The sequence below is a fragment of the Geotrypetes seraphini genome, chromosome 6 (genome assembly GCF_902459505.1).
Source record: "Geotrypetes seraphini chromosome 6, aGeoSer1.1, whole genome shotgun sequence".
In the NCBI taxonomy this organism is placed as follows: domain Eukaryota; kingdom Metazoa; phylum Chordata; class Amphibia; order Gymnophiona; family Dermophiidae; genus Geotrypetes; species Geotrypetes seraphini.
Genome location: NC_047089.1, coordinates 87,089,415 through 87,104,362, shown reverse-complemented (window position 1 = coordinate 87,104,362; position 14,948 = coordinate 87,089,415). Strand labels below are relative to the sequence as shown.

The 14,948-nt window shown below is 40.8% G+C and overlaps 1 protein-coding gene across 9 annotated transcripts in view; it reads right to left on the bottom strand.

Annotated features, from left to right (window-relative positions):
• Positions 1–14,948, bottom strand: part of MYCBP2 (MYC binding protein 2) — a 977,923-nt gene that overhangs the window by 617,690 nt on the left and 345,285 nt on the right. For all 9 annotated transcript variants that reach the window (XM_033949399.1, XM_033949405.1, XM_033949401.1 and 6 more), the window contains 2 exons: positions 14,630–14,711; positions 6,968–7,085 (listed from right to left, as the gene is read on the bottom strand). In XM_033949399.1, coding sequence (XP_033805290.1) covers positions 6,968–7,085; positions 14,630–14,711 — 200 coding nt within the window. The remainder of the gene's footprint in view (positions 1–6,967; positions 7,086–14,629; positions 14,712–14,948) is intronic.

Sequence of the window (14,948 nt, the reverse complement as noted above, 5' to 3'; positions counted from 1 at the left end):
GTGGTTGCTCCTGTAGTAGGCTACTTGGAAGCCTCTACTAAGTTAAAAGTTTGGTGTCTAGTTCTTAAAAAGCTTTGGGGAGGTTCACTGGTCCTGGATGTTTAGGCCTTAAACTAAGAATTTTCTTGTTTAGAGATCATGGCAAGAATTTCGGAATAAAGTTACCAAAATGCCTATTTCAAACTGAGTTTGGTAAAACAACAAATCTCTGGTATAACCAATTCTATGAACTGGAATGCAGGCTTCTGTGCTGAGTACAATGAACTGTTGTAACACTTTGTATACAGGTTTCCCAGGAGCATTTCTTAAAAAATGCAGTTAATCTCAATTAGAACTGCAAAAACAAGAGGGCACTCAGAGAAATTGAAAGGGGACAGATTTAGAACCAATGCCAGAAAATTCTTCTTCACTCAGAGGGTGGTGGTTACCTGGAATGTGCTCCCGGAAGATGTAATAGAACAGACTACATTAAGGGGTTTCAAAGAGGGACTAGATAAATTCCTGAAAGATAAGGGGATTGAGGGTTACAGATAAAGGAGGACACAGGAGCAAAAAGGGCAAAGATAAGAGGGAAGAAGAGGGTTTTCAGGATATAAGGAAGTAGGAATCCAAGGGTTAGACAAAAGATCACTTACAGGTCATGGACCTGATGGGCCGCCGCGGGAGCGGACCACTGGGCTCGATGGACCCTTGGTCTGACCCAGCAGAGGCAAATTCTTATGTTCTTAAAAGAATGGGTTAAATTAAAAATACTGATTATTGAAGCTTAAAAGTTCTCAGGATTAATATACCTACTAACTTATGTGATAGTTTTAGTCTGGTTAATACAGGCAAAGATCTACCCCAGTGTTTCTCAACACCTGTACGTGTAACCCCAGGGGATATGCAGGCCACCTGTTGGGGGTACGCGGGCTGGCCGCCGCTAGGGATCTCTCCCTACCTGCACCAACCCCCCCTCCGCTGAAGTCACCGCTGTCGATTCCTCCCTGCCTTCCCACCCCCCACATTCCATCCAACACCCCTCCCTCCCCCTGCACCACAATTCTTGACAGGGACAGGCCAGGCGCATGCAGGGAGTGCACATGGCCAGCCCACAAGCCTTCCTCCTGACGTCAATTCTGACGTCTGAGAAAAGGTTCTGGGCTAGCCAATCACTGCCTGGCTGCCCTGGAACCTTCTCTCCGATGTTACAATAGTGATCAAAATGTGAGGATGTGGATTTGTGGCATACTTTCTTGACATCTGCACTTGATATTGTAGCCCCACAGGAATTAATTATTGATCGATCTAACTTAACAACTTTCCATGGAGATCTGATGTGGTTATTCAAGTAAGTAGGGAAGTTAGGCAAGCTGAGAGAAAATGGAGAAAAACAAGGAATCCAGATAAGGACGGATTTATTATAAAACTTATGGAATACAAAATGTTGTGTGATACTGAGTGAAGCAGATATTTGAGAGAGAATTACTAATGCGGAGAATAAATCTCAGGAATTATTTAAGACATGTAAATTTTTATTACATGGGAACAACCAGTTTAATAGTGAAGAACAACCAGATGTTGATAAATATGCACGCTAATGGTTTCATGGGAGAGAGTAATACAGAAAATGAGGAGGATGAATCAATTGAATTGTGGCGATCTTGTGACTAAGGAAGGGATTATTGAAGTAATTGCTCTTATTTCACCGACCCAAGCTATTTTGGATCTTTGTAATTCAAGTATTTTATGTCAGATACATGTTACATCAAGCGCTTTTGTTACTGCTTTTGTTAATAAATCTTTAACTAGAGGAGAACTACCTAAAGCATGAAAGGAATCAACTGTAACTCTTGTGTTAAAGAAAAAGGATTTGGATGTTGAGGACTTAAAAATTTTTCATCCTATCTCTGTAGTTCCATTTTTAGGAAAAGTAATCGAGAAAATAGTGTTGAATCAGTTAAATGATTATATACTACAAAAAAATTGCCTTGATGAGTTTCAATTTGGATTCCAACATGCACACAGTGTTGAATTGTTAATGATCTCAGTATTGGAGACTGAGGGAAGGGATAGATAAACGTAACAAATATCTCATGATATCCTTGGATGTCTCTGGTGCATTTGACACTGTAAATTTGGAAATTTTATTAATGAAACTAGGTTTAACAGGAGATGTGTTAAAATGGTGTACATCTTATCTAAATGAAAGAGCTTTAAGGGTGAGAAGTAAGGGCGTAGTGACAGGAATAGTGGAAGTTAAAAAAGGAGACCCGCAAGGGTCAGCTTTATCGGCAATGCTGTTTAACATCTATATGGCCTCATTGGGGAAGAAGTTTAAAGAGATGGGTGTGCAATACAGAATATACACTTCTCCCTCCGTATTCGCTGTTTCAGCAATCGCGGTTTCAATTATTCACGGTTTTTAGCTTGCTGGCTCCTCCCCCCCAAATTACATCAGCTTGCATAGAGAAAACGCTGATTCCAAGCATTTACAAAGAAAATCGCTGATTCCCAGCACTTTCTTCACCGTGTTTTGCCTCTCCTTCAGGAATAGGCCAGGTCTCCCACCATGTTATTCCCGCTTTCACCATATTCACAATGGTTTATAACAGAAAACAGCGAATAACAAATGAAAAAGTTATTCGCAGTTTTTCTGTATTTGTGGTTCTGTTAATCCCCTATCACAGCGAATCCGGAGGGAGAAGTATATGTCAATGATATTCTGTTCTTCTTCCCGATAAAAGACATCCTTAATATAGATATCTGCTTGCAAAAGTATATGGAAATGATCATAAGTTGGATGATTTGAAATTAAATGTTAATAAAACGGAGGTAATGGTGGCGAAAGGCCAAAGAGATAACTTTGAGTTGGAAAATGTGGTTCTTATGGGGGAAAAACTGCCAGTAAGAAAGGAGATGGCTGTCCTGGGAGTGTGCTTAGATAGTTGTTTGACAACGGAAAACCAAATATTAAAAATAATCAGGGTGGGATGCATGCAACTTCAAATGCTTTATAGATTGAAGCCAATATTACCAACATATGATTTCTGTACTGTGGTTCAGGCATTGATCCTGAGTAGGGTGGATTATTGTAATTCACTATACTTAGGAGTTGTGAAAGGGAAGTTGAGGGCTTTGCAGATGCTTATCAACTCCGCTGCAAGATTAATCACTGGGGTTCCTAGGAGTACCCATATAACGCCTATGTTGAAGAAACTACACTGGTTACCTATGCAACAAAGAGTGCAGTTTAAGATTGTTGCGATTAAACATCAGACATTGCATCATGCTTCCCCAAAGATCTTACAAGAATCTGGACACTGGTACGACGAGTGAGGTAATTAAGTTTGCGGATGATACAAAGTTATTCAGAGTAGTGAAGACACAAGGGGATTGCGAAGATCTACAAAGTGACATAATTAAGCTCGAGAAATGGGCAGCGACATGGCAAATGAGGTTCAATGTAGATAAGTGCAAAGTGATGCATGTCGGTAACAAAAATCTCATGCACGAATACAGAATGTCCGGGGCGGTACTTGGAGAGACCTCGCAGGAAAGAGACTTGGGAGTTCTGATTGACAAGTCGATAAAGCCGTCTGTGGCGGTAAAAAGGGCAAACAGAATGCTAGGAATGATAAAGAAGGGGATCACAAACAGATCAGAGAAGGTTAGCATGCCGTTGTACTGGGCCATGGTGCGTCCTCACCTGGAGTACTGCGTCCAACACTGGTCGCCGTACATGAAGAAAGACACGGTACTACTCGAAAGGGTCCAGAGAAGAGCGACTAAAATAGTTAAGGGGCCGTACAGCGAGAGATTAGAGAAACTGAGCCTCTTCTCCCTTGAAAAGAGGAGCCTGAGAGGAGACATGATCAAGACATTCAAAATACTGAAGGGAATAGACTTAGTAGATAAAGACAGACTGTTCACACTCTCCAAGGTAGGGAGAATGAGAAGGCACTCTCGAAAGGGGATAGATTCCGTACAAACGTAAGGAAGTTCTTCTTCACAAAGAGAGTGGTGGAGAGCTGGAACGCTCTTCCGGAGTCTGTTGTAGAGGAAAACACCTTCCAGGGTTTCAAGACTAAGCTGGACATACACAGGTGAGGCTGGACTCATTTTAGAGCACTGGTCTTTGACCCGGGGGCCGCCGCGCGAGCGGACTGCTGGGCACGATGGACCATTGGGCTGACCCAGCAGCGACAATTCTATGTTCTTATGTTAATTCTTTGAGATCTATAAACCGAGAAGAGCTTAGAGATGTAAATGGGATGAAATTAAGTTTGGAGGGTAGAATGTCGACTATGCATGCTGGGATCAGAGCATCAATGATATCTGTGACTGGCGTAGAACTATGGAATGCCTTGCCTTCCTGCGGTTCTGTATGGGAAGGATGAATTTTAAGAAAATGCTGAAAACTCAATTATTTGCCAATGCCTTCTTATGCTAAGGTATATTTCAGTTGATAATCGCCTTTTAGAATTTTTTGACAGGAATGTATGATTTAAAGCTTGCTTGTATTTCTGAATTGATTGAATTTGCGCTCTATCCCTGTTTATAACAGGGACGATTAATTATGTTGTTTAGCCATGTTTATGTTATATGTGATAATCGTAGGGAAACAAGATTTTATATATGTGATATGGAAAATGCATAGTTGTACGAGGTATACAGATTTTTTAATAAATAAATAAATATTTGTCTATTTTTCTATTACTGATTGCATATTTTAAAGTCATCTGCCTTGACCTCTTTGGAAATAAAAACCCCGAATATAAATGATAATTAACTTTTTCTGTGCGTACAGTGTGCTTTGTGTTTTTTTTAATTTTGTGGTTTCCATTATGTATTAATAAGATTATATTGTGTGTATATGAAAAATGGATGGAAGAAAAACAATAATCAAGGAGAACAAACTAAGATGGCGACAGAGCAGGACGCGCGTTTGTGAGCTCCTGTTCTGGCGAGTTCTACAATTTCCCATTTAGCCACGATTACCTTATTTTTTATGCCGAAAAGAAGGGGAAGGCAGAGGATCACCCCTCTACCTCTGTCTACTGCATCCACACTGCGTCAGACTTTAATAACTTCATTTACAGTCCTCTCGGTGTTGGGCATATCTGCTCCAGAGCCACAGGAAAGGCTCAGCTTAGACAGCAAATTTCCGCTGAGCCCTGCTGGACCTGACCCTCTCCTTGCGTCTGGACACACGGCTGCGATGAACCTCCAATTAGAGGGCCCCCCCTGGGAATGGAGGGGAGGGAGAACCCGTTGCAGCTTGCAGGTTTGGAGGCGGAAGCTTCAACGTTGTTGATTCTGTTGAAGCCAAGTAAGGGAGGAGCACCGATGGAGAATGGTAGTGAGTCGGGAGGAGACATGAGCCACGATGGAGTTCTGCAGCCGGAACAAGACAGATGACCCAACTCAAGCTGCTGGTGGTAACCCTGGACTCTCTTTGGTCAGCAATAGAAAACCTACATTTGGTATGTACCAACGTTATTTCACTAACATTTGGGCTTCCATTAAAAATTAATCAACTTGAAATCCAGGTTCAACAACAAAACCAGAAAATAGGGGTGATTAACAAGACTATTTCGGAGGTCAAAACCTTTAATAAACAACAAGTTACAGATAAAACTTTTTATCTACGGAAAACTGAAAATCAAACTAGGAGCCTGAATTTAAGGTTACCGAAATATCCTATACCTAAATTTATGACCTCGAGAGAGATCTTTAAAAACTTTTTGATCTCCACCTTGAAAATTTCAGAGTCAAATATTCCCCCAATTCAAAAACTCTATTTCCTAAAACGAACCATTTTAGAAAAGAAAGAAGAGGAAGAAAAAGCACAGTTAGGAATCTCAGAGGTACTGGAATCTTCTGAAATTGAAATTCTGGGTCAAGCTACTTTGATAGTATCCTTTGTCTTCCTTCAAGATAAGGACATGATTTTGACACTATATTTTAATTTAAAGCAGATTTTCTATTTGGGTGAAAAAGTCTATATTTTTCCGGATGTTTCAAGATGGACCTAAATCCAAAGGAAGGAATTTCTACAATATAGATCTAAAGTTCTTTCTTTGGGAGCCTCCTTTCAGTTGAGGTTACACATAACATAAGAATTGCCGCTGCTGGGTCAGACCAGTGGTCCATCCTGCCCAGCAGTCTGCTCACGCGGCAGCTCTCAGGTCAACGACCAGTGCTCTAAATGAGCCCAGCCTCACCTGCGTAAGTTCCAGTTTAGAAGGAACTTGTCCAACTTTGTTTCCCTGCAAATGTCTTATTAATTACCAACAAAATAAGTATATTTTTTTCAACCCAGAACAGTTGTGTTTTCTTAGAAGGAAAAGGGATTTCTGATGCCACTTAGGAAAGTACAGGATAACTCATGTCTATTAATAATTAGCCAATGTTAATTGCTCTATTCTTTATAATTATTATTTGTATCTAACATTTTTCCTGGAAGGGATTCCTATTTTCTTACTTTGTTCTCCTAATTGTGGACTATATATTAAGTCAGAATTTTTCTTTGTTTCATTTCAATGGAAAATTGATTGTATTTGTTTCTAATTTTCTTTTCAAAGTTAATTCTTTGTGTGTAATTAATTGATAATTAAAAAAAAAGAAAAGAAAAATAGATGGAAGAAATTGCGTTACAATTAGTACTATTATTATGGGGTGGGGTCTGAGGCAGAGCTTGAGCAGGGGTCGGTTGGTATTTGTTAGGCTTGGGGGTACTTGGCTTGAAGAAATTGAGAAACACTGATCTAGCCTATATCTAGTTGTAAGTGTGGACACCTACATTTTTGCTTTCTTTATTGTAATTTGCTCATTTTTATAATTGTAATCTTAGTTTAAGTTATTACACTAGCTGAATTAGAGAAAGCTTATAAACTTGCAGTTTTGTATGTTCACTAGTATTTTGTACTGTGATCAAACAGCAATCATATATTCCAATATTTTTCAAATGATTAAAATATCTTACAGAGAAGCTTCCAAATGTGAAGACCTGCCCATCCATTAACAGAACTGCTGTGTGGTTACTGCCGGCTGTAACTTGCAAGCTGGGACTAGGCAATGCCTGCACCAGGGTGGGACATCCCCTAGGTCACAAACATACAAAAATAAATGCATCATTGCTTACATATTTATTATTGCCAGTCAAACATGAAGTAATACAATGAGCTGCACTGGCTTCAACACAAATTTTATATTTAACATTTACCGGTACTAGATTACATCCTCAGTACTAAATTATTTTATAATCATTACAAAATATGGCAGATTCTGGTTTATATTGAGTTATTTCTAATATGAATATGCTTGGATCTGTTTATTGGTATACCAATACACTGTGGAATCTAGAAATACAGGTCAGTCTTTCCTTTAAGAAAACTAAGTTTTGTTAAAAGCAATACGTTTATAAATTCCTTAGCACTTTAAAAGAAATGTAGCAAAATTCATTTATGAATGCAGGCTAAAATATAGACCAAAACTTCCAAGATTACATGCTGTCTTTTTCTCATATAAATTTAGAGAAGTGTTTGTAAACCTGCGGTATAGGCATGGCTACCGCCAGGGATCTTATCCTACCTCTCGCCGGAAATCCCTGCCTGCGCCCCCCGTTGGCACACCCACTACACAACCCTCCACCCCCCAGAGCTGACATGCTCAATCCCTCCCCCAAAAAACTTCCAAGATTGCATGCTGTATTTTTCTCATATACATTTAGAGTAGTGCTTCTCAAGCTATGGTATGGCCTGGCTGCTGCCAGGGATCTCTCTCTGCCTGCGCCCCCTTTTGAAGCTGACGCCCGCTGCACAACCCTCCACCCCCAGAGCCGACACGCTCAATACGACCCCAGCAGAAACTCAGTAGCAGGGACTGGCTGCAGCGTACAGGCCACAAGACTTCCCCCCAACAAGAGAGAGAGAGACTGGCTGCAGTGTCTGGGCCACGAGACTACCCCCAATGAGAGAGAGAGAATTCAGTTGGTATTTGTTAGACTTAGGGGGTACTCAGCTTGAAAAGGTTGAGAAACACTGATTTAGAGGGCACTTAATATTTCCAACCCTCTTGCAAAAGTTAATGTATTATTACCAGCTGAGCATTTCCACATAGCTGACAACAAATTTTATTCTCATTTATGACCTCTCTTAAATATAAATAAAACTTTTAAAACTTAGAAAGACTAAGATAAGGTTGAAGCCTTGCCAATCAGTGAAACTGCTCACATTTCAAATTTGTGCTATATGTCCAATATATGCACAAGTATTTTTATACTAAAACAAGTCAAAAATATCTCTGTTGTAGAGATATGCATTATACATACAAACTATATATCAAAACATCAACAGTAGCAAATACAGTAGAATCCCAGTTAACTGGTACTCACCCAACCGGCAAGCAAAAAAAATATCACTGGCAAACCTCCCCCCCCCCCCCGACCTAATAACTCCCCTCCCTCCAGCCCCTGAAGCCGGTCCTGACCTGATGACCTTCTCCCCACCAGCTCCCAAAGCAGCATGTGAAACAGAAGGCAATTTGAAAAGGCGATGCACTCAGTGCTCATCACCATGATAAACAGCCACCCCTGCCTCCGGACCCCAAAATGCATCCCAAACCATCCACAGATGAAGGAGGAACCATGTGATACCAGGGGCAAGGAAAGAGACTTCCGATCATCTCAGTTCTGCTCTGAAGGATCATTGACACTAGGGACTGGCATGGTATGAGAAAGAGACACCTGCTTGGGGGCATGGAATCCTTTGAATCGGAGCTGACTCGCACATAGGCAGCGAAGCGCTTCCTGGGCCCATTAAATAGACTTTCTATAAAAGGCTAGCAAAATCAGAAAAGCCTTGCAACGGAGGCCCTGAGGCCCCCTGCAAGATCCCAGACTGGGGAATTAGAGCCTCCTCCACTACCACGCGCTTCCGTTTCACCCCCTTGTTGCTCATAGACTCTGGAGCAGGATCTCTCCCACAGACCGGGCTTTTTGGGCCTTTTGGGGCTCTACTTTTAAGCAACATGCTTGCACAAAATAAACTGGGTGGGGCAGGAGCAGCTCCCTGGGAAGGAAGTGGAGTTGGAAAACATGACTGACAGTTTTCTGCAAGCAACTTGCTAGTTCAGATACAAGACCCAGCATTCAGGACCACTAGACACATTGCACTAGAAGCATTTTTTTCACTTGAAGTACAAACCACGACTTTAAGACCTGCAAGCTTACCCGCTAGCTCCTGAACTGAGTCCTTATTTTCCCAAAGTAAGTCCCTTACTTGCAATATATCCTCCATTAAAGCCCAAAGGGTCAGTTTTGGGCCTTTACCATCTGCCAGCATTTGTGGATAGAGAGTTTTCACTTGGATCTTTTAATCCCCTCAGAGCCACTCAAAAGTGCAATTAAAATCCTGCTTGGTAGGTTTAAATCTGGCCATCTTCCCAAAACAAATTTTGCAAGAATCCAGTATTTATACCTGGGGTCTTGAGGAGCAAAAAACTTAGGCAGCCATCTTGAATTCTGTTCCTCCCATCCTCGCCTCCACCAGGTCCAATATATCTTTTCTTCATCCCCTCCTGGATACTAACTCCTGAGCTCAATCTACCTCTAAAGGCAGGAGAAATGCCCAATAATTCCTGCCTTCAACCTCCATCTTTATAAAAATGATAATAGTCTAACTCTAGCAGTTCATTACAATACACCACAAAATCAAGCACAACCATCTTTTAATAATAATAATAATAACAGCTTATATACCGCAATACCGTGAAGTTCTATGCGGTTTACAAAGATTAAGCAAAGGTACAAATTGATTGACTTTAAGAGAGGAGGAAGAAAGAGGGTTAATAGGACAGGAAATCCATTTTTGAGGAGAGAGTGATCAATAGAACAAGTTACTACTACTTATTTCTATAATGCTACCAGATGTACACAGGGCTGTACACATTATATGCAGGCATTTTCTTTATCCCCAGTGGGCTCATAATCTGTTTTTATACCTAGCCTATACCTAGCCTTAGCTCCACTTTTGATATTAGCTCAATCTATCGGATTCACTCCATTTGCCTATGCTGATGACATTCAACTCCTTCATCCACTCAACCCGGCCAACATCAATGACATTCAAGAAATCAATTTTAAACTTGACAAAATCAGCTCTTGTCTCCGAATTAACAGACTCACTAAACATAGCTAAATCACGAGGGATTCTAGTCCCACATAAAAATATCTAACGACTCAGTTCCCCTCCAAATTGAACCCAAACTACTAGGAGTCACCTTTGATAAAGATCTTACCTACCACGATCAAATCAGTTCCCTAAACAAAAATTGTTTCTACAAATTTTGCTTAATTCGTTCTATAACCTCTGTTCTAGAACCCACTTTAATCCAAATCTTAATTCACTTATTAATCATCTCCCACATAGACTATTGTAACTCTCTTTACCGTGGCATAACTCAAAAAGAAACCCATAGATTACAACTAATCCAAAATACTGTGATCAAACTTATCTATAAGGCCAAAAAATATGATCATGTTACCCCGCTTCTTTGAGAGTTACACTGGCTACCAGTTTCTCACAGAATATATAAAATCCTTCTTCTAACCTTTAAAATTAAGACCTCCTACCTTCTTGTTTTCCTAGACAAATATCTCATTCCACATACCCCTCCTAGGGCTCTTAGATCTACAAACCAGAACTTATTGACAGTACAGTATCCCCCGGTCATTTGCGGTCGGCAATTCGCGGTCCCGGTCATTCACGGTATTTTCCGACCGCGAATGACCGGGCAGGAGAGGGCAACCGGAGTGCCGGCGAGTGAAGGAAATCACTCGCGGTATGCTCCGACTGCCTCTTCCTGCATTAAAGTCGGGCCTCACCAATCAGGAGCTGCTTTGACACACAGCTCCTGATTAGTGATGCCCGACTTTAGTACAGAAAGAGGCGGTCGGAGCATACTGCGAGTGATTTCCTTCACTTTCCGGCACTCTGGGTGCCCTCTCCTGCCTCTCCGGCTACCCTCTCATGTCTTGCCCGCTAAAAACTGTATTCATGTTTTTTCAACATTTGCAGGGATTCCTGGAACGGAACACCTGTGAATATCGGGTGAGTACTGTACTCTCAATCAAGGACCTATACTATAATAAAAATTCCATTTTTTTCTGTAGTCGCACCATCGCTCTGGAATGCAATGCCATTTTATCTCCGCAGTGAAAATTCCCTAAATAAATTTAAAACAAATCTTAAAACATTTCTTTTAAGAAGTGACATCCCTGTCTCCCTCTTGTTACTTCCTATCCCTCCACTCCTCCTTTTTATTTACATATTGTAATTAAAACTTCCCTATCCCCTAGCACCTTTCGTTTCTAACAAGTCTTAATCTGTCTTAGTCCTAGTTTTACCCCCCTTTTATTTTAACTAAATCTTAAATTTTATTAGATTTTTCTAATTTTTAATATTGTAAAACGTCCAGATACATATATCAAGCCATAAATATATTTGAAACTAGAGCAATGGAATATTAAGTGAGTTGTCTAGGGTCAAAAGGAGCTTCAGTGGGAATTGAACCCAGTTCCCTGGGGTCAAAGTTCCCTGCACTGACCATTAGGCTTCCTCTGAAGAGTATCCAGGACACACTGGGAGAGAGTTGGGGGAAGGGGAGTTTTGGGGGCTGCCATTAGCTCATGGGTCTTGCATTGAAGAACGGTGGCGGTGGTTTGGGGGCCTGTTCCCCGAATGCGGTGGCTTGGGGAAGGGCAGGGAGAAAGAAACACAAAGAAAGAAAGGGGGCAGGCAAGGAGATGGAAAGAAAGAAGGGAAACAGAAAGAAAGGGGGGACAGGGAGACAGAAAGAAAGGGGGCAAGGAGAAAGAGACAGAAAGGGGGCAGGGAAACAGAAAGAAAGAAGGCAGGGAGAGAGGAAGAAAAAGTTGGTGGAAGGAATGAGGTCTGGCGGAGAGGAAGCATACAGGAGGCTAAAAGAAGGGAAGAAATATTGGATGCACAGTCAGAAGAAGAAAGTGCAACCAGAGACTCATGAAATCACCAGACAAAAAGGTAGGAAAAATGATTTTATTTTCAATTTAGTGATCAAAATGTGTCCATTTTCAGAATTTATAATCTGCTGTCTATATTTTTCACTATGGCCCCCTTTTTACTAAACTGCAATAGCGGTTTTTAGTGCAGGGAGCCTATGAGCATCAAGAGCAGCGCAGGGCATTCAGCTTAGCTCACTGCGCTATAAAAACGCTATCATAAAAAGGGAGGGGTATATTTTGTTATTTTTGCATAGTTGTTACTGAGGTGACATTGCATAAAGTCATCTGCCTTGACCTCTTTGAAAAACCCCTGGAATATAAATAATTAACATTTTCTCTGCTTACAGTATGCTTTGTGTTTTTTAAAATTTTATTGTTGGTAGATCATTTTGACTTGGTCATTTTAAAAGTAATGCGCAAGCCAAAAAAGTGTGGGCACCCCTGCCTTAATCCTTTAACATGAAAGTCTGCAGAAAGCAATAGCCACTGAGAGGCTCTCAATGCAGACTGACTGAATCATGAGGATTTTCATGCTCCTTCCTTTCAGTCACCAGTGACCTATAAATCATCATGCTTTATTTGAAGAAAAAACTACGATATGCCTGCTACCTTAGACAAAAGGTTCTTTACATTGATTCTTAAAGAAATAGTAAGAAGCAGTCTGATAAACAGTCTCTGAAGTAGGCCCAGGATATGGGCACCTCTTCCAGAGGCTTTGAAGAATGTGCTCTCATCCTTTTGGCCCTCTTGAGAGTGGATTTGACTACCGCTAATTGGTGTGTAACTTTTCTTTTTCAAATCCTGCAGTCTTTTGGATTCAAATTTTTAGAGAAGTCATCCAGTGAGGGTTTTCTCCTTTCCCTTAGGAGAGGGGTCTGATGGCAAATCAGTCAATGGTTCCAACTGATCCATGAATACGCCCAGAATCACTTAAGATTCCATATCTGAAAAATATTCTGTGGTAGAAGCCCAATTCTGGGTCTGACTAGCAGACAACCACTTGATGAGGCTATCCCTCATCTTTTGGGATCTATATTTTGTCTCTCTGCTAAATCTTAAGCACAGGAGAAGAGGTCCTGATACAGACACTGGCAACATCCGAGGCAGGAATCAGGTGAATCAAAGGTTTTAACAGCGTGGGGCGTACAGAATATCTTTCTTCTATCTGAAAGAAGATTAGCAAGGTAAGAACCTAATCTTTCATTAAGTAACAAAGATATAAGATTCCGTACCATAGCAATGCCAGATATCTAGGGTGGGACAGATGAGCCTGCCTGCAGACCCAAGGACCTAAAAGCGGCATCCTCTTGAGCCAACACATCCTCTCTGTAGAACCTCATAAAGGTTTGGAGAGTAGACAAAGTAACTGCTCTACAAATTTCATCAGGAGAAAGCTTGGGACTCCACCCAGGAAGTCACTACAATTCTAGTTGAATGCTTAATGCCTCAAAGCAGACTCCTGCTTGAATTTATTCAATACCAGCATTGCCACAGTCAGTACCAAAGCCCTTTTGTGCTCAGGCATCAATGTTACTGCTACCAACAGAGAATGAGTCTCAAGAATGGGCTATACTGCAGTCTGTGTAAATTCACTAAAAAAAGGAAAAACCTTAGAAATGACTGAAAAACTATGTAAGAAGAAACTCACACAAAAAAATAAGTAATTCATGTGGAAATAGAGAGAGATTGCAGATCAGGTACATCTGCAGTTACCTGCATTTGAAAAAACTGAGGGGATAGCATGGGGTCTTCCACACATTTGTGGCTGAAAATAGGAACTAGTAAATTTAATTATAAGATCTTAATCTTCAAGAGCTAGTGCCATATATACTCAAATATAAACCGAGGTAACCTTTTTCCTCCCTAAAAGGGGGGGAAAGCTTGACTTGAATATAAAACCAAACTCATGTCAGTCTTGTGAGGTTACTGTGGAAGTGAATGGCCTAGTGGTTGGAACTGCTGCCTCAGCACTCTGAGGTTGTGAGTTCAACCCCAGCCTACTCCTTGTGACTCTAGGCAAGTCACTTAATTCTTCCATTGTTCTAGATATCACAGTTAGACTGTGAGCCTGCAGGGATAGATGGTGAATATACCTAAGAGTACCTGATTACTATTCAATGTATAGTAACCACTTTGGATGAATCTCTTCATGAAAAGGCGGTAAACAAACATAGCAACCACTGTGGGAACGCACATCAACCATTTTGAGAGACTGCATGGGGCAGGAGCATAGGAGGATCGCTTTTGCCCTGTCTTACCACTGGACCAGCAGGGCTTACGTTAGGCCTCAGGAAAGGCCTGCGATGGATCTGAGATGGTGAAGACTCAAATATAAACCAAGACCCCCATTTTGGGGCCATTTTTTTCATCTAAAAATCTAGGTTTATATTCGAGTATATACAGTAACTCATTTATACTGCATTAGGCCCAGTTGGATGTCACCCATCAGCAAGGGCATCAAATCCTGCTTGTCACCTGAAAAATATTTATATTAAGTATGATCACTTGCCTGCATTCAGAGCCAGCACTTTCTAAATACTGGTTCTTCATACTATTTCAAATATTTAATATGAAATTGTTTTCTTCTTATATTTCAATGCTTACCTAGAATTGACATCTCCATGCCCCAACTGTCCATGTTGCCCATATCCGAAAGTGTAAACATCACCATTTTCCATCAAAACCACTACAATGTATGAAAAAAGAAACAATCTGCCTTCAAACATCTGTTGTCTTTTTAGCCAACATTTGTAAAAATTTCATTTTTCTTCCCTAGTATTAAAATTTGTTACAAGAGCATTTAATAATGTAGGTTTGCTTTCTACAGATGCAGAACTTTGAAAATGTTTGCAGAGTTATGGTATTTTGAATTGCAAATTATAAATGCTTTTAAGTAGTTTTCAAAACACTGGCATGCATATAT